Below are 23,454 nucleotides of genomic sequence, written 5' to 3'. Positions count from 1 at the left end.
GCTATGTGCAGAGCAGAGGGAAAATCCCCATGCACTTTACATCCTGTTCATATATTTCCTCTCTGGTTGAGCTCTGAAGCCGTCACATAGCAGAGTTTTTGATCTATCTGTGTGAACTCCTCTCTTAATTCTCCCTCTTTCTCAAACTTGAGTTCTGTCTTGTTGCCTCAGTCATTAATTGGCTCTTTCTCTTCAGACTGACTCTGCTTGTGTTGGCGTAATTTATTACAGTGCAAGCAACATCATTAGCAGTGTTTTACAGTAAACACTACACATTGCTGCTGTACTTAGAGTAAAAGAGGATACGTCAGAAATGTTAAAAATGTGACACTAAAAAATCTAAATTGAATCATTTGATCAGTTATTCAGTAAATTGTAATTTAACATTTTGTTTGGAAGTTACACAATTTTTTTTTTAAAGATTCCATCCAAACTGTAAAACGGCACAACATTACCGCCGCCCCTATCATAGGCAGGTTTAAAGAGGCTGGGCATACATGGCACATCCCCTGCTTTTAACAGCATCTTTGATACTTGCATCAGATGTTAAGAGTCACGTATGATATGTCACCTGAAGACCTTTCAATAAGCAGTAAGAGAGGCACTGTTGCTGAAGCAGACTTACCTGAGAAAGGAAAATGCCCAGCATTGTTAGCCTGCCTATTCTAAAAACTCTGAAACCAGATAAGGGATCCTTAGTGCCACTGGTGGCCACATTTTGATTTTGTATTGTATTACTGAGAATTGACTTTAATTTCACTTGCTCCTCATTTTTATTAAAAAAGTTTAGAATACAGTATAGTATCCAGTCAGTGCTGCCTTATGTGGACACATGATTGCATTACTGGCAAAAACAATATTGTATGACTGTTCCACAATTTGATTTCCTTATTGACTGGTGTTATTGGCTTTATTCCATTTACTTTTATTACATTAGTGTGAGCTGTTACATTGTGGGCAGGTGTTGCTGGATGCTAAAGGAGACTGAGTTAGAAGAGTTTCATGAGCTTCTCTTGTATCATCCGCTGCTTTCATACTCTGTGGGATGTCCTGGTGAACAGGAAGACTGCTCTTCAACCAGAGGCCTCGGTTTCAAACTCTGTTGTCTGCAGGCTTCCTCCCTGTGGAAGTTAAAACACTGAACCCTGACCAGCTCCGAGGTGCAGTTCTGCACCTGAACTAGGACGCAATGAACAACTCTCTGAGTTGTGATTTGGATTTTCCTTCTTTTGCTTCTATATGAAATACATTTGATATAAAAATAATATTTGATCGTAATGGGAATTTTACCTATTTAATTATACACACTGGCCACTTTTAGATAATTCACATGTGATAGCAACAGTAAACCTGCCAACAAAACAAAATAATGTGGTCAAACCTAAAAAAGAAAATGAAGAAGAACACAGTTTCATATGATACTGGCATTGCATCATCACAATAAATTCCATTCCCCTCTGTGACCTTTCATAGAAGTCTAATCTCTGGGTTACCTTAATCCATATGAAACATGGTTTTGGATTTTTGAAATAGACCCTGGCCAACACATTCCAGACACCAATGCACTGTGAGACGGCCATGTTCAGGCTTGCTCTTGAGCGTACATATTGTGGCAGTTTCCCCACACATCCCTCTATCCCTCTACATGTTATGCTGTGATGGTTTTTAATACTCAAAACTGAATATCCTTCTATTAAATCAGCACAGTCTATTTGTGAACATGGACAGTTTATGAGACAGTGGGCCCCTGGGCACAGACATGCAAAAGGCCCCACCCCCCTCCTACTCATGACCCCCCCGACTGGAAGAGACACCCACCAACTACAAACAGCAGACATTAACAAGCATGGATGGATTACTGAACAGGGGCCCAGAGGTTACGTCTGGAATCAAACTGACATTTGCGACCGTGCGGTCTTGTGGCATGTGCTGTAAGCACCAGAGCACCAAAGCGCTCTGGACCCTCACTGAATTATTAAAGAGAAACTGGGTGTGTACGCAGTGGGACTTATGTAAATAGACACTCAATCTATTGGATAGAGGGCACATCAAAACAACAAAAAATGCAAATGTATAGGATTTAATTCAAATTGCACTGGATTTAACTGCCAGTTCTGTTTTATTTTAAACATCTGTTGTGCAGCGTATTGTTCTGAAGTGGGAGGACACATTATCAGCAACTCCGCGAGTGTATAAATAATGTTTTACACTACACACAATATCCTCAGACAGCGATGCATGAAAGGGACAAATGGTCCTTGAGGAAATCGCGAAGTGATCTCACATCTGGTATCACATCTGTCTCTAGGGACATGGGTACCCATATGTGGCCTGCTGTGTCTTTGTGGCAGCCTGTCTAGCACAAATCTGTTTCATACGCTTGATTAACTACTGTGATCACCCCAAACCTTTCGTCAGGGCTGCACCCTGTTATAGGCCATCTGATGTTCATGCGTCACACCCGACCCCCCAGCCTTTTTACTTTGTCTTTAGTGTCCTAGTCTCCACATGTGACCACCTGATCCCCATCCCTCTGTATCTCTCGCCTCCACACACTGAGCAAGACATGGATGTGATAGGAATATTAATTAGGAAATTGAAGGATGGAAGAAAATTGTAAACAGCTGCTCTTGTAAAAGAGTTTGAAAAGATTGTGCAGGAATGTTCTGGTCTTACTTTAAATGTTCGTGCCTATTTGAGTTAATTGTCTTTGACCGTGAAGAAATATTTGCTACTTAACACTGAAAAAACTTTTTGCCTTTTTTGCCTCTGTTGACTCAAAATGCCCACAAGCCCCTTATCTTTTTGTCTGTCTTGAACAAACCTTTGGCACCATAAAACCTAGGTAATGACTGAACTCCTGTTCTGTGCATTAGTAAATAGGGATCAGTGTAGAAGACAAGGTTTGATTAGTGTAGGAAAACTCATTAGTTCCTTAGTTGGGATGTGGAACACAACAATCTGTCATGCATGTTGGCAGTTACTGGTCAGAGCAGCTGATATAATCCTTTATTCAGCCAGATGAATCTTTTCCGAGGTGAATACTCTTCTCGGGAGTGAAACCTGCAAGCACAGCATAAAATGACATTGACAAACATGAGAGCTGTGGCTTTCACAAGTCACTGCTGCAGAGGATCAATTCACTGCATGAAATGTCATTTGAGCTGTGAAACATAAAGTTGCTCTTTAAATGAGATCCTGAACATTCTGAAGGTTGGGTGAACTTGTTTTTTTCAGGGAGATCCCATGAAAACAGACTTTCACAGTCAATCAGTTTACTGCGAGTGGAGTAATTACATAATTACAGCCCTACCACTGAAGTGCTCATTTGGTAGTGTGCCTGCAAATGTTGCTGTGCTGTCACAAACGGTGCCTTCAATGTAGCTCCATTTTCTATTTATGTGATATTTTATTTTGGGTCTGTTACAGTCTATGAAGATGAGTGAGATTCCTATGATATTTATCTATCAATCAACCAATCAATCAGTCAATGGTAAAAACATCACTTTTGCTGGACTATCATCCAAAGCACATTAACAGCAGTGTGTGGCTGGACTTGCCCTTCCATGATACAGCCACAGTGCACAGTGCACTGAAGTCATTTGCACAGCAGAGCGTTTTATAGGCAGCCTGACAGGCATTGCTTTAGCAGCTTCCTAAAGTGATCCTCTCTAAATCATTTGGATTAAAAGTGCACTTCTTTTGCCAAGAAGCAGAGTGTTGCAGATAAAAGACAATCTGAGCTCCCCCCCTTCTCAATCCATCAATTCGCCCACCCCCGTCTGGTACTGAGGAACCCCTGACTCATGGTGTAGAGACATGTTGGAGGGACGTGCTCAGTGTTTTTACTGCTGTGACCACAGTAATAATAGTGATAGTAATACTGGTAATTTTGGCTTTAAGAATGACTGAAGAAAATGTCAAGATGACTCCATCACTTACAGGAGTTATATTCTGGAGGCAAATAAGCTACATACAGAACAATAGCAGACTGAATATTTTTCTACTGATTTGTGACATACTGAGTGGGGAAATGAGTACTGAGGTACCGTGCAGCTCAGTGCTTTAGTATAATTGCTAATTTATAATTTTTCAGTTCAGAGGAGAATTATTTTCACTTTCTTTTAATTCTTCCTGATTAAAAGTTGAGCCTCCGTGGGCTTGGCGGTTTATCTCATCAAAGTCTTTATTTGGAATTATTCATCAAAAAACATTTAGAAATCACAGACAGAAATCCTTTCCAAAAAATTCTCTATTTCAGTGTTCATCTGTTGTGGTGCCCCCTCCTTAGAACTCTAAAGTCGGATACGTTACACGTACAGAAGGCGGACATGACCACTTTTCACAAGAAACAAAACATTTCAGTAGCATTGTATTTATCTTCATTTTATAAATACAAAGTTATCAAAGGAGATAGTCATATCACACCGTAAACCATGGTGACATTCAATTAAGGTCATCTTGATAATTAATCTTTACAGAGTTTAAATTTAAAGCAAATCATTCATATTTTTGAGAACTTTCTGTTTCTAAATGTTCACTTTAGTTGGACTCCATTGTAGAGTATTGTAGAGAGTCTTGTAGAGTTAATGACACCACTGGCTTTTACAATAAATGTTTTTTTTATTAATCGTTTTTTGAAGGTTCAATTCATGTTACCAGTGCATGCCGTAGGCGGATGGACGGATGTGATGTGGTTCAATCACTGAGCTGAAAAGACAGGAAGTGTTTCCTGGTGAATAATCCCCCCCATATATCACGCTGTCTTAAATCAGGATCTCAGCATCACTGATGGTGTAAAATGTGTAAATACTCACTGTATGAATGGAATTGCTCTGTTTGTTCTCCTGTTCCCCTCTCCTTTAATTGTATTTGTTTAGTACTCACATATTTATTCAACACTCAGGAGACAAAAAGGGTTGTTCTTTAATATCTAGAAGCAGCATGTACTGAATCATCTGCGAGGTGGAATGAACTCAGTTCTGTAGAAGTATCTGGCGTACGCGTCCTCACATGTCGGTACGTCACAGCGAGCAGTCATGCTTTGAAGTGATGATGTCACACGTTCCCATGGAAGACTTTAAAGGCCTGAGCCTGGCTCAGATGAGTAAGCTTCCAGAAAGTAGAACCATCTGGGGAGGAAGTGGAGCACCAGAGTGCTTCAGTCAGGAACCAAGAGGCTCAGAGTGCGGGGGAGGTGTGTGTGTCTGTGTGTGTGTGTGTCTGTGTGTGTCTGTGTGTGTCTGTTTGTCTGTCTGTCTGTGCCTGTCTGTCTGTTTGTGTGTGTAGGATTGCAACTAGGTTTACTCACTGTTCCCTGACTAAGATTTTGCCTCACTCTGCTGACACATGTTGTATGGAATGGACTTGATGAACTTAAAACCAGATATTTCACAAACTCACATTTACTAAAACTGCTGTAACCTAACGAAGGATTGCTACATATATACACATGCACAAAGTGTTGCCATCGTTTGAATGTAACCGGCTGTGGCCATTCTGTGTCAAGTTTCTACCTTCTCTTATGTCTCGCACACATTCAGAATAAGTAGTTTAAGTGTATAATCTGATTATGGACATTTGAGGCCGATATGGAAATCAATATTTGGTAGTTTAAAAAATGTATAGTTTATGTTATAGTCCTGTGAAAGACTGGTGACCAGTCATTGACATATAGACAACGGGTTTATTGATGTTAAAGTTAACCCAGTTTATCAACACTACTACACCCAACTTAAACCCATATTAAACTTGAATTTAAGTGTCTTCCAATGTGCGTCCCAGGACAGTTTTTTTATGTTGCTACTATATAGTTTGATGACAAAAGTTTTACGCATTGAACCATATAATGTCAAAAGACATTTTATTATGTATATACAGAAAAATTCCCCAACTGAAGCAATAAAGACTGAGATGAGTGGACTGGGCATCCTCTGTAGGGCTTTCTATCAGACTCTCACAGTTAGACAGCATTTTAACTTTAACCATCTGTTCTGTACTGTATGTCTGTAATTCTGGAGAAAGAGAGGAGAAATCTGTGTTTCTTCTCTCATCCATAATACAGAGCATCACACTTCTCAGTCAGGCTGCATGGGCAAAGTAAGAAAATTGTCATGAACACATGACAATCTTGTGGTTTTGTATTTTACTCCTGATTGAGGCCTTTTCTTTGTTTCAAATCAATCGCTTTAAGACCTTATTTCGCTTTTTGTCTCTGTCTTAATGGCATGTATCCTGAAGTTCTTCTCTGCGGAAAATAATTTACCTGCATAATTGATGTTATTAACAATCCTAAGAAACATTTAAATCAGCAGCTCCACTGACTGAGTGTCCTTCTCTTCTTAATTTCCGCCATCTTTCTGCTTTCACCCAACCATTTGAATATGCCAAAAGGCTTATTCAGTGTGGCAGCAGCAGCAGCAGCACATAGGAGATATGATAGATATCTCATCTGTCTGATAGCCCCTTTGTGAAGCCATTACAGTCCCTCGTGGTCACTCTGCTCTCACCATATCCCTGCTGTCAGCTGCACGAACACACCCAAACACAAATGCACTCACAGAAAAACAAGGCCTGCCCCTCCTGGTCCTGTTGGATCAAAACATGCAGCTTTTCTTCAGCTCTAAACCTTGTCCTAAGGGCCCCTTTACCCTCTGCTGCCCTGTCCTCACACCCTGGTTTGACCTTTAACCTCTAGGCCTCATAATCATAGCTGTCTCCCATCCCAGACAACCCTGAATTTCGACTTCTCCGCTCCCTTTGTCTTGTTCTTATCTAGAAACATTGTAGTTGTCTCTCTCTCAACAGTTTTTTGTCCCTATATGAGTTAAATGCAGTTAGTGATTTTGTATTGATTTGTGAGGGGTTATTAGATCAGTAAGTAGTTAAACTGTCATGAAACTGACCTATTCATCTTTTTGCTCAGGTCTCTCAAAACATTTCTAGAATCTTTTTATGGTACATGTACAGTCTAGTCAGATCGTTATTTTGAGACTCTCTCATAATGACCAGAATGTTATAGAGGCAAATGTCACAGTAAACTAGAAGAACAACAGTTTTTGACAGAGAATGGTGATATCGCTCAGGTGACAGGAAACCAGTAGGAATAGAGATAGTGGGTGGTTGAGCTGCACTAGTGCAGGTGTCACCACAACAACGATATGACATTATGTAGGCCTGTGTCAGCAATTTTGTGTCTTTGTTATAAGTATTTGACTGCAGGATTTTATTTTATTTCAAATGAGGCTCAAATGTTATGTTTATATTGAAACCCGTTTGATATTCTTCATTTGGAGCTACTGATGGGTTGGATATACAGCATATGCACATACCAGAGCCATCAAAGGAAGTCAGCAGCTACTATATGTTAGTGAGCCAACAGTTCTGGCCACCCTGCTCCACACACTCTGAGTACATTAGCCCTAATGAATGAGCTGGCTTTCCTGAGGCGCTTGTCAAACCAGGCAGATTACATAAGCGGTCTAATGGCACAGGGCATGGCAAGGACACATGGGGAAGACTGACAAACCAAACCATGTAGAATGCTATTGCAGAAGACCTTAACATACAAGCTGCCCTGCACTTTGTGTCCAATGAGATGCTAGAAAAATATATGTACGTGATTGTCAGTGAGCAGTGCAGTCTCAGGATGCAACAAGCAAAGAGAAATACTGTATACCAAAATGACTGCAATTACATCATACAGATCAGACTGCGTTTGGCAAAGTTTGTTTGGGGGTGTTTCGGAGCTGAGCCCTCCTCCACAACAAGGCTGGAAATTGAGTTCAAATCAGAACCATTATGTAAGCATCTGCAGCCTTTCCCTCTGCATTCTAATGGAGCATTTTTTGGCTGGTCCTTAGTTGATTAACGGCCTAATGGTGACTGGAGAGCATGAAAGCATGAGCATGAAATTACTGAAACGGGCTTGGCTGTGTCAGTGTGTAGGCACACACATACTCACAAACACTCACACACACTCACACACACACAAACAGAATGTTAGTGTATGCTACCACCAAGGTGCAGAACAACGATTCTCACTTATCACACTTTTAAACTGCTCTTCCTCTCTTAACTTTATTCCCGACACAATTCTGCAAGTGCAATACATGGGAAACTCTGGATTATTTGACATCTTGATCAGTCGGGTGTGTTGTTGTTGTTGTTCTTGGAGTCACAGTCATCGACTGAGTAATATCACTGTCAGAGAATGTGCGTGCAGGTCAAGGACAGTAAGTACACAGTATCTGCTATGTCATAAATAATTTGACCTTAACAGCATTGTCTGCTATCAGTAAAAGTACATATTGCATTCATAAATAAATGATGATGGGCTCACTTTGTAACTACCATCTAAATGTATGAACAGTAAACAGTTCAGTGTGAGTAAGAAGCCCAATGTATACCAAAGAAGGTTTATCAGAAGAATAAGTTCATTCTGATTTTCTATATCACAAGGCCTTTTGTACTATTGGTTTCACTGCATGTTGCCAGAAAAATGAAAAGAAACATATCAGAGGAATCTGGCAATTAGACGTCATATTTTAAGGAGGTAGTGACGCCATGATCTGTGCAGGAATATCGCCTTCAGGGAAATATTGTTCCTTATCATACCAGGCAGCAGCAGATTTCTAGATAAAATGTATTTTGTGAAAATTAGTCATAGAGAAAAGGCATAGCTGATCAAAGCAAGGATATTTTTGTGCTTTTTAAAATCATGTGATATCGCTGGCAATGATATGAATGAGTTTAACTTGGCCAGGAATGCCTGGGTCAGCCATGATCAAAATAAAAGATAAAATAAAATCCAAGGACAGTCAGCAGCAATGTATTACTGTGAAAAGCCAAAATCAATCAATCAATCAATCAATCTTTATTTGTATAGCGCCAATTCATAACAGCGTTATCTCAAGACACTTTACATAAAGAGCAGGTCTAGACCAAACTCTTTAATTAAGAGAGAGACCCAACGAGTTAGGAATTCAAAATTAAGGATTCAAGAATCCCCACATGAGCAAACATCAGATATTATATTAGGCAACAGTGGCAGGAAAAACTCCCCTTTAACGGGAAGAAACCTTGAATAGAACCAGGCTCAATGTGGGCGGCTTTCTGTCAGGGTCCGTGTTGGGTGGAGGTTGGACAGAGAGAGAGAGACAAAACAAACAGCAACCAATATACTAACAGCAACTATAGTACTGACAATAGGAATGTGACTAATAAATTAGCACTATGGTAACATTGAAAAACATGACGAGTGGCCGACGATCTGCAGCAGTGATTCATGAAGCCAGAGAACCACAGCAGCAGGACGAGGACCAGGATCCACAGGAACCTCAGAGATGAGAAAAGCACAGAAAGGCTCCAGGGAAGATACCAAGTTAGTAACAGACATTAAAGAGACATGAAGCATAAGGATGGAGAAGAAGAGGAGGAGAGAGGAGCCCAGTGCATCATGGGAGTCCCCCGGCAGTCTAAGCCTATAGCAGCATAACTAGGGGCTGCTCCAAAGCCTGAGTCAGCCCTGAACTGTAAGTTTTATCAAAAAGGAAGGTTTTTAGCCTACTCTTAAATGTAGAGAGGGTGTCTGCCCCCCGAACCCAAACTGGAAGGAGATTCCACAGGAGAGGAGCCTGATAGCTGAAAGCTCTGCTTCCTGCACTACTTTTTAAGACTTTGGGAACCACCAGTAGGCCTGCATTCTGGGAGCGCAGTGCTCTAGTGGGGTAGTATGGTACTATGAGTTCTTTAAGATATGGTGGAGCCTGACCCTTAAGAGCCAGTACAGGAGAAATATGGTCTCTTCTCTTAGTTCTCGTCAGAACACGAGCAGCAGCATTCTGGACCAGCTGGAGAGTCTTATTATTGGGGCAGCCTGATAATAAGGAGTTACAATAGTCCAACCTAGAAGTGACAAATGCTTGGACTAATTTTTCTGCATCATCTATAGACAAGATGGGCCTGATTTTAGCAATATTACGTAGAAGATAACTCCCAGATTCCTCACAGTGGAGCTGGAGGCCAGAGTAATGCCATCCAGAGTAGTTATGTTGTTAGAAAAGGTGTCTCTAAGGTGTCTGGGGCTAAGCAGAATAACTTAAGCTTTATCTGACTTTAGCAGCAGAAAATTGCTGGTCATCCAGGACTTTTATGACCTTAAAGCAGACTTAAAGTTTAGCCAACTGATTGGATTCATCTGGCTTTATTGATAAATATAATTGGGTGTCATCTGCATAACAGTGGAAATTAATGGAGTTCTTCCTGATAATATTACCCAGAGGAAGCATATATAAGGTGAATAGTATCAGTCCCAGCACTGAACCTTGTGGAACTCCATGTTTAACTTTAGTGTGGACAGAGGACTCATTGTTAATGTGTACGAACTGAAATCGATCTGAGAAATAGAACTTAAACCAGCTTAATGCAGCTCCTTTTACGCCAATGAAGTGTTCCAGTCTCTGAAATAGGATGTGATGGTCAATGGTATCAAATGCAGCACTCAGATCTGACAAGAGAAGTACAGCGATAAGTCCTCTGTCTGATGCCATAAGGAAGTTGTTTGTAACCTTCACCAGTGCTGTCTCTGTGCTGTGGTTCGCTCTAAAACCTGACTGAAAATCCTCAAATAAACTATTAGAATTTAGAAGATTACACAGCTGGGTGGCTACTACTTTCTCAAAGATCTTTGAGAGACAGGGAAGGTTGGATATAGGTCTATAGTTGGCTAATACACCTGAATCAAGAGTAGGGTTTTTCAGGAGAGGTTGAATTACTGCTTCTTTGAAGGACTGTGGTACGTAGCCTGTTCGTAAAGACTGATTGATCATATTCAGTGAGGACGTGTTAATTAAGGGCAGGACTTCCTTAAGTAGCCCAGTAGGAATGGGGTCTAGGAGACATGCTGACGGTTTGGATGAGGGAATTGTTGAAGCCTATTAAGGAAGATCAATTGGAGAAAAGCAGTCCAAATGCACATTAAGTCAGAATCAGAATCAGAATTCCTTTAATAATCCCCAGGGGGAAATTGCTTTTTGTTACACACAGCTCCAAAAGAATAAGAATAAACTTCAAACACAAAAGTAAAAAATATAAATATATAAAAAGTATGTATTAAAAATTATGTATCAAAAATTATTATTACAAATTATTACACAGATCTATCTATATCTATAATTATTATATATAACAACATGTACATTCAGAGTGAGGGGCTGTATTATATCATAATAATAATAATAATGATAATAGTAATAATACAAATAATACCACTACTACTAATAATAATATATAACATGTACACTCAGAGTGAGGAGATGTGTTATATAATAATAATAATAATAATAACAATAATAATAATAATAATAACATACAACAACATGTTGCCATGGAGGGGTCCAGGATTGAGTTCGGCTGACCAGCAGACTGACCAGCTGTGTGTGCAGATACTGCAGATGGGTAGTAAAAAGTAGAGATGGATAGAGATACAGAATGTTGAGCAGCCTAAGTTGTAAAGGACAGGTTGAACACGGAGGCAGGCTGCAGCATGGAGGCCTGGGTGGCAGCAAGGGTTGCATTTTTCTGGTACTGCAGGTACATCGACACCTTGGATGGAATTTGTCAGATAGTTCATGGTGGTCATCTTTGTGTACAGCAGAGTGCACTGGCAATTGCAGATGAGCTGCGTGAGCAGGAGAACAAATAGGAGAAGAGACGTGTCTCCTCTCAGGCTGTGGAGTGTGAGAAGGACCTGATTTCTTGATCCTTTTGCGGCCACGGGCATGCCTGCAGGGGAGACCAGTTGGAACAGATGAGAAAATGGGAAATAGTGAATAGTTTCTGCTAAGCTTCATTTTTCTCAAAGATTCAAACTTGTTGTAAATAGATCTTCCTTTTCCTGTAATCATGTAATAAACTTAAATTTCTTAAAGTTGTAACAACAAACATCCCTTTAATGTATAATTTCAGTCTAATGGCGTTCTAGCTGTCGTGTAGGAGGAAGCATTAGTGATAGCTGTGACTGTTTGCTGAGAACACGTGTCACAGCAGCCAAATGACAAAAAACATGTCTTGTGGTTTCGTTCGGCTTTGTTCAAGTGACTGAAATGCATGCAAGTGTTATTTTCAGTTCAACAGTTCTGTTCTTTTTTATATTTTTTTAACAGTAAAATCACTTAATTTATGGAACTACCATTGCAAGATTTAATGTACATACAGTGCTCTCAACTGATCAATACTCGAACCTTGGAACAAACTGTACAGTATTAGTTGTATTAGTTTGCCTAGTTGTGATTGTGTTTTTAACTGTTTGGCTAATTAACCTGAGTATTGATTGATTTTTTTTTTTTAATTTCTGCTTTGTATATGTGCTTTGCAGGACACTGCAAATGGAGAAGTACTTTCTTTCAACTGCACTTTTAATGTGAAACACAGGAAATATATTTGTCCTGCTGAAACTGATTTTCCCCAGAATTTACTGATTAAATCTAGGTTTAATAAGTTACAATGAGGAATCATTGCTCTCAAACCAGAAGGGCGAGAACTGAACCACACTGCATGTGGGTGGTGTTTTACATGGTTGCACTGCATCAGTTGGCACTTGAATATAGAAGAAACAACATCAAACACCTGCCACTTACAGACACAGGCACTGAGATTACACAACAGCCATTATTACTAGCAATATTTGCATTAGCACAAAAGTAAGGTGCAATGCACTTTGTACCTGCTAGACATGATGGTGTTAAAACAGCTTGATGTACAGTATATTTAGTGCTGCACTGCTGACTGTATGATAATAGCTTCAATGTGTTTTTTCTAAAATCTAAATCTAAATTCTAAAGTCTTTGTTACAGTTACAGTGGGAATTTGGGATTTTACATTTACTCTGATTTTAAAAGATAATCCCATTAAAAATCCAAACCAAATGTGTTATTGTTACTTGTTTATTTCTTCGATTTACAAAATGCGAAGTAAGCGAACAGAAGAAAATCTGAATCATATCAATATTTGGTGTGACCACTCTCTGTCTTCAAAACAGCATCAATTCTTCTAGGTACACTTGCACAAAGTCAGGGGTTTTGTAGGATTATAGTCAGGTGTATGACCAGTTACACCAAACAGGTGTTAATGATCATCAGTTTCATATGTAGGTTGAAACACAGTCATTAACTGAAACAGAAACAGCTGTAGGAGGCTTAAAACAGGGTGAGGAACAGCCAAACTCTGGCAACTGAGGTTGTGGAAGACAGTTTCATGTCACAGGTCATCATGGCAACACCGAGCACAGCAACAAGACACAAGGTAGTTATACTGCATCAGTAAGGTCTCTCTCAGGCAAAGATTTCAGAGCAGATGGGTTTCAACATGTGCTGTTCAAGCTCTTCTGAAGAAGCCAACGAAAAAAGCAAAGAAACGGGTAACGTTGAGAACGGTAGATGCAGTGGTTGGCCAAGACACATTATGCTCACTTCCCTTCAAAATCAGAAGATGTACAGCAGTGCCATCAGCTCAGAACTAGCAGAAACCAGTGCGACCCAGATACACCATCTACAGTCTGAAGAAGTGTGGCCAGAAGTGGTCTTCGTGGAAGAATTGTGGCCAAAAAGCCAAACCTCGGACATGGAAACATGGCCAAGTGACTCAGCAATGCTTGACAGACATAGGAACTGGGATGCAGAAAAATGGCAGCAGGTGCTCTGGACTGGTGAGTCAAATTTTGAAATGTTTGTGTGCAGCAGAAGGCAGTTTGTTTGCCGAAGAGCGGAGAGCGGTAGAATGACGAGTGTCTGCAGGCAGCCGTGAAGCATGGTGGAGGTTCCTTTGTTTGGGGCTGCATTTCTGCAAATGGAGGTGGGGTTTTGGTCAAGATTAATGGTGTCCTCAATGCTGAGAAATACAGGCAGATCATGCAATACCATCAGGAAAGTGTCTGATTGGCCCCAAATTTATTCTGCAACAGAACAACGACCCCAAACATACAGCCAATGTCTTTAGGAACTATCTCCAGCGTACAGAAGGACAAGGAGTCCTGGAAGTGATGGTGTGGCCCCCACAGAGCCCTGATCTCAACATCATCCACTCTGTCTGGGATCACATGAAGAGACAGAAGGATCTGAGGCAGCCTACATCCACAGAGGATCTGTGGTTAGTTCTCCAAGATGTTTGGAACAGTCTGCCTGCTGAGTTCCTTCAAAACCTGTGAGCAAGTATACCTGGAAGTATTGATGTTGACTTGAAGGCAAGGGGTGGTCACACCAGATATCGATTTGATTTAGATTTTTCTTCTGTTCGATCACTTTGCATTTTGTAAATTGATAGAAATTAAAAATGTAAAAAAAAAACCTAAAAACTTTTAAATTAAAAATAAGCAATTAAATTTTATATTTCTGAAAGAATTCTTACTTGCGAGATCAATTGGTTTGTTTGTCTTATTATGTGACTTTGATGTTTTAAAAGGTTAGTTCAGATCCAACAAAATTTTCATTATTTCCATGTTCTGCAAGACAAAATTTTCAATGGTATCTGGTGGGTTTGAACAGCGTAATATAACTGATGCTACAAATGAAAACAAAAACAAGCACATGCTGCTTGTTTACCACCCATTCTCAGTGGCTAGCTGATGCGATCTACTGCGCCAGTTTCAAAAGTTTTTGTACTTAGATTTTCGAACTTAAAATATGTAAAAAAAAAAAAAAAAAATGGCACAATGTACCATAGTTATTCTCTAAGCTTCAGTAAATGTATGACATTTAGCTCCTCGTCATATCTTATAAGTCTGTGTGTTCCTGTGTGTGTGTGCGTGTGCATACATACATGTGTTTTTTTTTTTGTGAAAAACAATTATCGTATCAGCTTTATTCAACAGTGACGAGCTCTAACTAGAGGAGCTTCTGTAGTCCAACGTGTAGATCTTGTATAACTTTGTTGCTTTATGGAGTAGTGAAAACAGTCTGAGAGAAATGCAAGTACTGAGGATGTGTATTCCTAGACAGACACGGAGTGGTTTGTGTTACAGTAAGTCAGATTATAGACCACACTACCTATATTTACAGAATTACAGCATCTCAATTCTAAACATAAAGTTTCATGCCACACTTACTCTATATCATATAATTTCATCATTTATCATTTGAAAGAAGAATTAAAAGGATAGATGATGTGCTCAAGGTTCAACACACACACCCACACCCACACCCACACAAAGCTTGTTATCAGCACCTCACAGCCAGTATGCTGTCTGTGTCTCACACAATCACACCTTAGGCAAAGTCACCCTGCCTGGTGTGTGTGTCTGTGTTACTCTGGAGTGTTTACGAGCCTTCAGTCTAATCTCACAGGGAGCTGGAGGCAAATCCCTGAGCCAGACGAGAATTCACTTTACAAAGAAAACGCTAAAAAATAACTCTCCTGGAGTGTCCTTCCCTGCTTTCTTCAGGATCCAGGCGTGTTGCTTAAATGCCACTATCCACATTCCAGCCATTTCAGCACTAATCTCACAACTCACTTCCTAATACCTCATCTGACTTCCCTGAAAAAATATTTAGACCTAACTACACTGTTCCGAAAGTTCAAGTTTAATTATTTCTCTTTCATTGGCATGCTCAACTCTGATTTGTTAATGCAATTTAAATGCAAATTCATATTCATACATTATATAGATGGAGTAGAAAATCCCAAATTTGGAAGTAAACTATTTGATAAAGGCTCTGGCACTGCTAGTTTGATGTTGTGTAATAGTTGTATTTCCTTCCACTCCATCAGTGTAAATGTTGCACTTATTGGTTTTCATTATCAGTGGTTTAAATGCCATTTCAAGAAGTCATACGTGTTATTTCTGTGCTGTTCAGCCAGTGTTTGAGATCAAAATAAAATCTGGAATCAGAGATATGACAATAAAATCTATAGACATCACATACATGGCAATAGTTAAGACTTACTTAAGTGTAATTCTTGCAGCACCAATAGTCATGACGTCTGTAGTAAACCTATTATAGATACAGGTACGTGTAAATAATAAATACACATAAAAAACATATATTGTTGGACAATATGTTTTTGTATATATGTTTGTGTAACATGTATATAAACACGTTTGTAACAGTAATACACAATACATAAAACTAAATTAGGAATTCTTAGTAAATAATACATTAAATGCATGTAATAAAAATGCATAAAAGGATATCATTATAATGCATATACGATATAAGTATTAATAGTATTAGTATTATTTGATTGTGATCCAGTGTACGTAATACATAGTATAATTATAGTTAGATTTGTCACTACAACTACAGATAGACAGCTAGAAGGATAAATAGATAATTTAATCATTCCTTAGGGGAAATGCTCGCACAGTCAATTGACAAACAATAAAATGGAGAAATAAAGACTAATAAAAGTCATAAATCCAGTGAGACAGTGAAGTCAGTAAGTGAGCAGAAGTAGAGCATAAATAAAAAGGCACTGTTGCACATTGTCCAGGGGGGCGCCTGGAGACAGAGAGAGAGAGAGAGAGTGGGTGGGTCACTAGCCACAGCCCTCGACTGAGGTGTCATGTAGTCTGATGTCTGTGGGGACAAAGGATCGTCTGTACCAGTCAGTCCTCAGCCGCAGTGAGAGGAGCCGTCCACTGCAGCTTCCTCTCTGCCCCGCCATGGTGTGGTGAACATATACATATAACTATAATAACAATAATAATTAGAATATGTAATCAAGAACAAGGTGCAGGTGTATTATTGTAAATTGCTTGTTTAAATATGTACATAAAAGCCAAATACTGTGTAGACAGTACAGTATTGTGATCTACAAGCAAGTTCCGATGGGCAAATAAAGTCAGTGTTTTATCACTGTGCTACAGTGCTAAATTTGACCTCCTAGCATCATCTCATATTTAAAGCTTTATTAATGTTCTCTGGTTTTCAGAGAGATTGTTATTGTGCACAAGAAGAACTTGAGTGAATGTGATGTCTACATTATTTAATATATGGGCTAGACAGTCGACAAGGTATTTTGAAGTCAAAGATTTTACAAGCAGCTCCAAGTTGATTGGAACAGCAGTATGACTTTGACATTAGATCTTAAAGTTGTAAAAGCGACTTGTCACGCTAAAAAAATGACAACATTTGGCTATGGTTTTGAATTTATCACATAATTATCTCTGAATGTGATAGTACTATGACCTTCATTTACAACACATCTTCAGTGATATAACACAGACATTTTCATGGCCATTTTTATTTATCATGCAATACATGTGATATATGATGTGATATGTGGTATAGCACAGATGCCCTACAAGTGACATTCTTTATTTCAGCTTTTTTTGTTTGTTTTGTGATTTATTTTGTAGGATGCATCGTCCTACATTTTCTTTAGATTAGCTTTCGTAAATCATCCCTATACTTACTAAGAATTGTATTTTGGGCTAAGAGGATCAGAAAGATCCTATTCCATGTACCAAATCTGAAGTCAACAAAATTTGCAAACATGTCCAGAATTCTGAAGGCCAAATGATTTCCATATGGAGCATTTGAGGCTATAATGGTGCATCAACTGTTTCCTCTCTTCTGTGGCCTCCTCTCTGCAGGAGGAACCTGACCAAGCTGTCTCTGATCTTCAGCCACATGTTGGCTGAAATCAAAGCCATTTTCCCCGGAGGACAGTTCCAGGGGGACACTTTCAGGATCACCAAAGCTGATGCTGCTGACTTCTGGAGGAAATTTTTCGGAGAAAAGTAAGCCTCACCTCATCTTTGCTTCTTCTTTTACAGCTTGGAGATGATGGGCCCCTCTCTGGTAGATGTGATTTCAGTCTGTGATAAAGCTGTCAGGATCTGTGTGATGTCAGTGTGTGTGGATGTTTCCTGTTCTTTAGTCTCCCAGATACCATCACTTTCTTGATGGTTCAAACGTATGCATGCTGTGTCTCAATATAATGACATGAGAGAGATGCTCTGTTGTTGGAGCCACTACAAAACAGTGTCTCACTGTTCCACCACACACACACACACACACACACACACACACACACACAGCTGAAAGCAGCTGCTGTGTTCGTCCAGTCTTTGTATAAGTCAGCACACTCTCTGTATATTGTCACCATTTGCTGAACTTTATGAGTCTAAAACAGTATTTTGGGGTTTACAGTTGCATTTGGCAGCTGCTTCACATTTTGCCTTCCCTAAATGACATTTTGTTGAGGCTCGAAGGACTGGCAGGCACATCGTATAAGTTTCGATTCATCACTTCCTGTGCGCCTTGCCAGTGACCATACATGACACCTGATTTTGGCAACTAAGACAAACGTACAAAGTATGTGTCAATGGTTTTAGAGCCCTCTTCCTGTTGCTTTAGTGTTTTTGGATGAGTCTGATGATAAGGTTTAAGACATGAACCAGGCTCTAAATTCAGATTAGTCTTTTTCAAATCCTTGTTTGAACTACTTGATCAGTTGTATTTTACTGATAATAAAAGCACAGCAGTTTCACTTTGTCATCATTGGAGGCTCAAGGTGGTTAAAAGAGCAACTAATTACATTGTTGAATGTTTCTTAATAATGGCACTATCAAATAGCATAGAAGAGACAGGTCTGATTTAATGAAGGGAATCCCGTATGAATTTGGTGAATTCCCGAAGTAAAGGAACACTTTCTTCATTGTCTTCAGGATAATGTGATTTCCAGAAACTATGTAAAGTTAGATTAGAGATTAGTTAGAGTGTCTCACAGTTCTTTAAATATGTCTGCTCTTAAAAGAAGAGGAATTAGACTAAATGCAGTGGAAAAAACCCCCGAAAGCTCTCAAATGTGTGTCATACTTCCCACGTCCCACCAATTTTCTAGCAACACACTAGCCAAAGTACAGTAGTAATACTTCGTACTTGTAGGATAGCAAGATCTGACTGTTAGCCCAGCAGTACCTGAAAGATTAGCACCAACACTAGCTACATGGAGCAACGTCTCTGGTTCCCCATAAAGACAAAAGGAAAAGTAGCAATATTTTTACCCATACTTGCTAGCTGAGTTGTAGTAATACTGCGTTGCGCGATATCACACTTGCTTCACAGCTAGGCTGAAGTACGTGTGTAAAGCTAATGGTACACAGTTGCCCATAGCTGTGCACGCAGCTCAGCTAATGAAACAATTAGTTAGCACACCTGTAGTTAGCAAATCATGGCTACACCAAAAATACTGACAGCCTCACCCATGGAGGACAAACCACAGGCGCGAGTTTGCCTGTGCGGTAATAAAATATCACAATGGGATAGTCACCCAGGGTGATAGTCACCCAGCGTGTGCATCGTGCCTGGGACTGCAACACTCGAGGGCAGCTTTGAGTGAGTGTATTCATTATGCATGATTTTCACTCAAACTGCTTCGACCTAGGTTAGCCCGCCTTACCTTGCAGGCGGAGAACAGCCATAGCCCACCAACAGCTTGGAGCAATCCAACGCAGTGGAAGCAAACTGATCCACATAAATGCTTTCCACCCCCTGCCACAAGAGCCGAGCAAGGACTGTCTCACAGTGGATATCTCTGACGTGACGCACAGAGTATGGGTACCGGTATCGATGTGCGGACTGAGCCAGATGCCACAGGTGAACGCTCCACTGCTATGTCACTGTTGGGGTCCTCCTTGCCAGCTAAAACTGACTGCTTTCAGTCTGGCCTGACAGACAAGACAAGACAGCCCTCACTGTCAGAGCCCTGAATGCGTCACTCCTGATGGCCTACCTGGCAGAACTGGAGGAAGAGATGATGGTCAAGCCGGACGCAAAACTGTGTGAGGGATTTGCATAATTATGGACCACTGCCTACACTTCCATAAAGTGGTGGTGCAAGCCACTGGCAGAGCAATGGGCATTATGGTCCTACAGAAGAGAGCTAGGTGGCTAAATCTCACCAACCTCGCCACCGGGGAGAAAGAAGAAGTCCCGGATACACCTGTTGTCCTACAGAGTCTCTTTGGCTCAGCAGTTGCATCCATGCAGAAGAGATGTGAGAACAAGAAAAGGGAGGACGAGGCCCTAAAGCTCTGTTTGCCAAGGAAAGCTCCGCCAAGCACCGCAGAACCTCCTCAGCAGACATTTGCACAGGCGGTGGCACACCCCACACCTGGCTACAGGATCCCTAAGGTCATCTGGGCCCAGCCTGTGCCATAGACTGCTCTCAGAGCTCCATAGGCCAAAGGATCAGCAAGCCCCTCCTTCCATGCAGGGGGTGAGAAGGAAGAAGCGGGTGGTTTGACACACTATTGAGAGAGGGGGAGCGGGAAAGCGTTGTTCCTATCCCCACACCAGTTTTATTTCATTCTCATGCTCTGTTTGGAGGTAGGTTCAACGGGATCAGTTTGCAGCAACATGCACCACAGGGGCCAGCTCCAGGAGAGGCAGAGTCCCCAGATTCAGTTAGTGGCTCCACTCAGTGGACCACACACATCTCATAAGCACTTGCATGTGTCAGACTGCAATAAAGTTGTCCCAGCTGTCACATCCTGGCATAATGCAGAGGGCATGGTTGATATTAAAAAGAAAAAGCAAATTGTATGAATGATGTGTGAATGGGTGAATGAGGATGTAATGGAAAAGTGCTTTGAGTAGTCAAAATGCTATGCAAATACAGCCCATTTACCATTTACACAGGAAGTCCCTCCGGTTTTCAGGTGGTTTAATACAAGTATCTGGTTCTCCCTTTCGGCCTGTCTCTCAGCCAGATAGTAAAATGCACAGAGACAACATTAACACCGGTGAGGGAGAGAGGCATGAGGATAGCTACATACATAGACGACCACACAAAAATTGCTGGCAGAGTATATAGAGGGACTCAGTTTCAGGATAAATGCAGTACAGGGTGTAATGTCCCCTGACGGATTTCATTCATTGAACTCCTGCCTGTCATGAACAGCTCTCACGCCGGAGAGGGTGACGTCACTCACAACATGTCTGAGCCGCTTTCGCAGAGGAGAGTCTGTGTCACTCAAACAGTGTCAGAGGCTACTGGGGTTCATGGCCTCTGTCCTAGTGGTGGTACCACTAGGCCGCATTTATATTAGGTGAATTCAGCGTTGGATGGCCTCATATGGGCTGGATCCACAGTGTCACAGGCACTGCAAGCGAAGAGTCTCCGCATATTGCATGGTAGCTCTACGTCCATGGAAGACCCCAGAGTTTCTGACACGGGGAGTCCCGTTGGGAGTAATCCCAGCTAGGAAAGTGGTCACAACAGGCGCATGTCTGACAGGTTGGGGAGGGACTTACAAGGGCAGGTCAGTGAATGGCAAGTGGAACGTTCCATCACACTCTATTCATATAAATTGTCTAGAACTTGTCAGGTCAGACAACACTACAGTGGTGGCTTACATCAACAAGCGGGGGGGCTCATGTCTGCCAGGCTAAACACACTAGCACACAGACTGATTGTATGGAGCCCTGCCCATTTTCAGTCTTTGAGAGTGACTCACGTAGTGGGGGTAATGAACTCGGCGGCAGATTTGCTCTCACGTGCAACCTGCTCTATGTGGAGTGGAGGTTGCACCTAGAGGTGGTAAAAATTATTTGGGAGAATTACAGTCGAGCGGAGATAGATCTCTTCGAGACTCAAGAGAACACGCGTGTCCCATGTTTGTCTCTCTAAGTGATCGTCGACTGGGTTACTTTGACTGTAAGTGGCGAGTGTTTGAGGATTGGTGTAGACTGGAGAAGGTGGTTCCTTTTCAGTGCTCTGTACTGTTTTTGCAGAATTTTTGTGGAAAAAGCGTTTCAACCATCAAGGTCTATTTAGCTGCAATATCAGATTGCCATGTAGGTTTCGAGGGTCAAACAGTGGGCCAACACCCGCTGGTAAGTCGGTTAATAAAAGAGGCACGTAGAAAATTGCCCTCAGTGAGGTCAAAGGCACCTTCATGGGGTCTGCCTGTTGTCCTGGAAGCCCTCTCATAGACATGTTTGAACCCCTACAGCAGGTGTATATAAAGATGGTGTCTTTAGAGATTGTATTACTGATTTCCCTAACCTCTGCGAAGACGGTGGGAGACCTTCAGACTCTGTCTTTAAATGAGGCCTGCATGCAACTGTCTCCATCTTAACCCAGCCTTTATTCCTAAAGTGGTAGGTCGTCGCACACCAATAGAGCTGAGAGCTTTCAACCCTCCGCTGTTGGCTTTTGCAGAACAGGAACGACGACATAATCTGTCTTCGCCCTGCGGATCTATGTGGACAAAACTGCAAATTTCAGAAAACGTGATCAGCTCTTTGTCTCCTGGGCGAAACCTCATAAGGGAAAACCAGTCTCAAAAGCATCATGGGCCCTCTTCATGGGTGTCTCCATTCAGGACATCTGTGCAGTGGCTAGCTGATCTTCACCTCTGATGTTTGCTCGGTTCTACAGCCTAGGTGTTACCATACCCTCCTTAGATACCACTAGAGGGACTAGTGGTATGAACTTCACGGCAGAGTAAGCCTAATGTTGGGGCTGGTTCTCACAGTCAGTATATCCCATAGTGAGACACGAAACAAATGCTATGAAAGAGAACTTATAACTCATAACCCCAGTTCTCTGAGTCGCATGAGTGAGTGTCTGACCAGACCACCCTCCTTGCTCTCCTTGCTGGTATGAAGCGAGGAAGAGGTGGAGTGTAATAAAGCAACTTAGTTAATCATATCATCTCAATCATATCATATCTTGTGTGTGTATGTGTGTGTTCCAGTAAGGTGGTGCCAGACACAGCAGTGGGTATTTGAGGCTAATGTATACAGGCAAGTGAATATCAAAGTTGTGGTGGGCAATGCGTTGAGCCAGAGACTGATGTTCCCGTCAGCACTGGCTTGCTGTTTTTTTACAGCCTTGATTACCATCAAAAGGAATTCTGCTCAGCTCTGAGGCCATGAAGCATTCAAGTTTATGTGTGTGTGTTCTCTCTCATTACCATCTCACTGTCCTTGTGGTGTCTCTTTTCCCTTCTGTCACCCTCCCACTGTGCTCATTTTCCTCTCCTCTAACTCTGGCTGTGTGCTGGTGTGGAAACATGACCATCTCCTGTCCTGCTGGTCCAGCTACAATGATATCACTGGTTTCTACCAGCACTGAGTTAACATTCAACCTGCCTTGCAGCATACTCTTTGATTGATTTTCTAAACGCCGGTTGTCCATTTCATAATCTGTCTTTGCCTGATTATAGTATTGTTTTATGTTAAATTATGAGGAAATCAAATATCTCTGTTCATTGTATTGCTCATACTGCTGGGTATCATTTGACATTTTCATCTCTGCCAGATGAAGCCTGGAGAGGATCATGCCCTTGTCGTTTGTGTGTGTGCATGTGTGTGTATATCAGTTTGTCCGTAGCTAATATCTCAAACTACAGGGCTGATCAGCTTCATATTTTTTCTGCTCATTTCTGTTGTGTTATACAACACATGATATGATATGTGTTATACCATCATGGAGTGCTGACTC

At 41.1% G+C, this 23,454-nt stretch overlaps 1 protein-coding gene across 1 annotated transcript in view; it reads left to right on the top strand.

Moving 5' to 3' along the window:
- Positions 1-23,454, top strand: part of cblb (Cbl proto-oncogene B, E3 ubiquitin protein ligase) — a 55,614-nt gene that overhangs the window by 3,972 nt on the left and 28,188 nt on the right. The window contains exon 4 of the mRNA XM_070844170.1: positions 17,591-17,737. Coding sequence (XP_070700271.1) covers positions 17,591-17,737 — 147 coding nt within the window. The remainder of the gene's footprint in view (positions 1-17,590; positions 17,738-23,454) is intronic.

Source organism: Pempheris klunzingeri, chromosome 14 (assembly GCF_042242105.1).
Source record: "Pempheris klunzingeri isolate RE-2024b chromosome 14, fPemKlu1.hap1, whole genome shotgun sequence".
Classification (NCBI taxonomy): Eukaryota; Metazoa; Chordata; class Actinopteri; order Acropomatiformes; family Pempheridae; genus Pempheris; species Pempheris klunzingeri.
The sequence above is the reverse complement of the archived record's forward strand: the minus strand, read 5'-3'. Positions and strand labels throughout refer to the sequence as shown.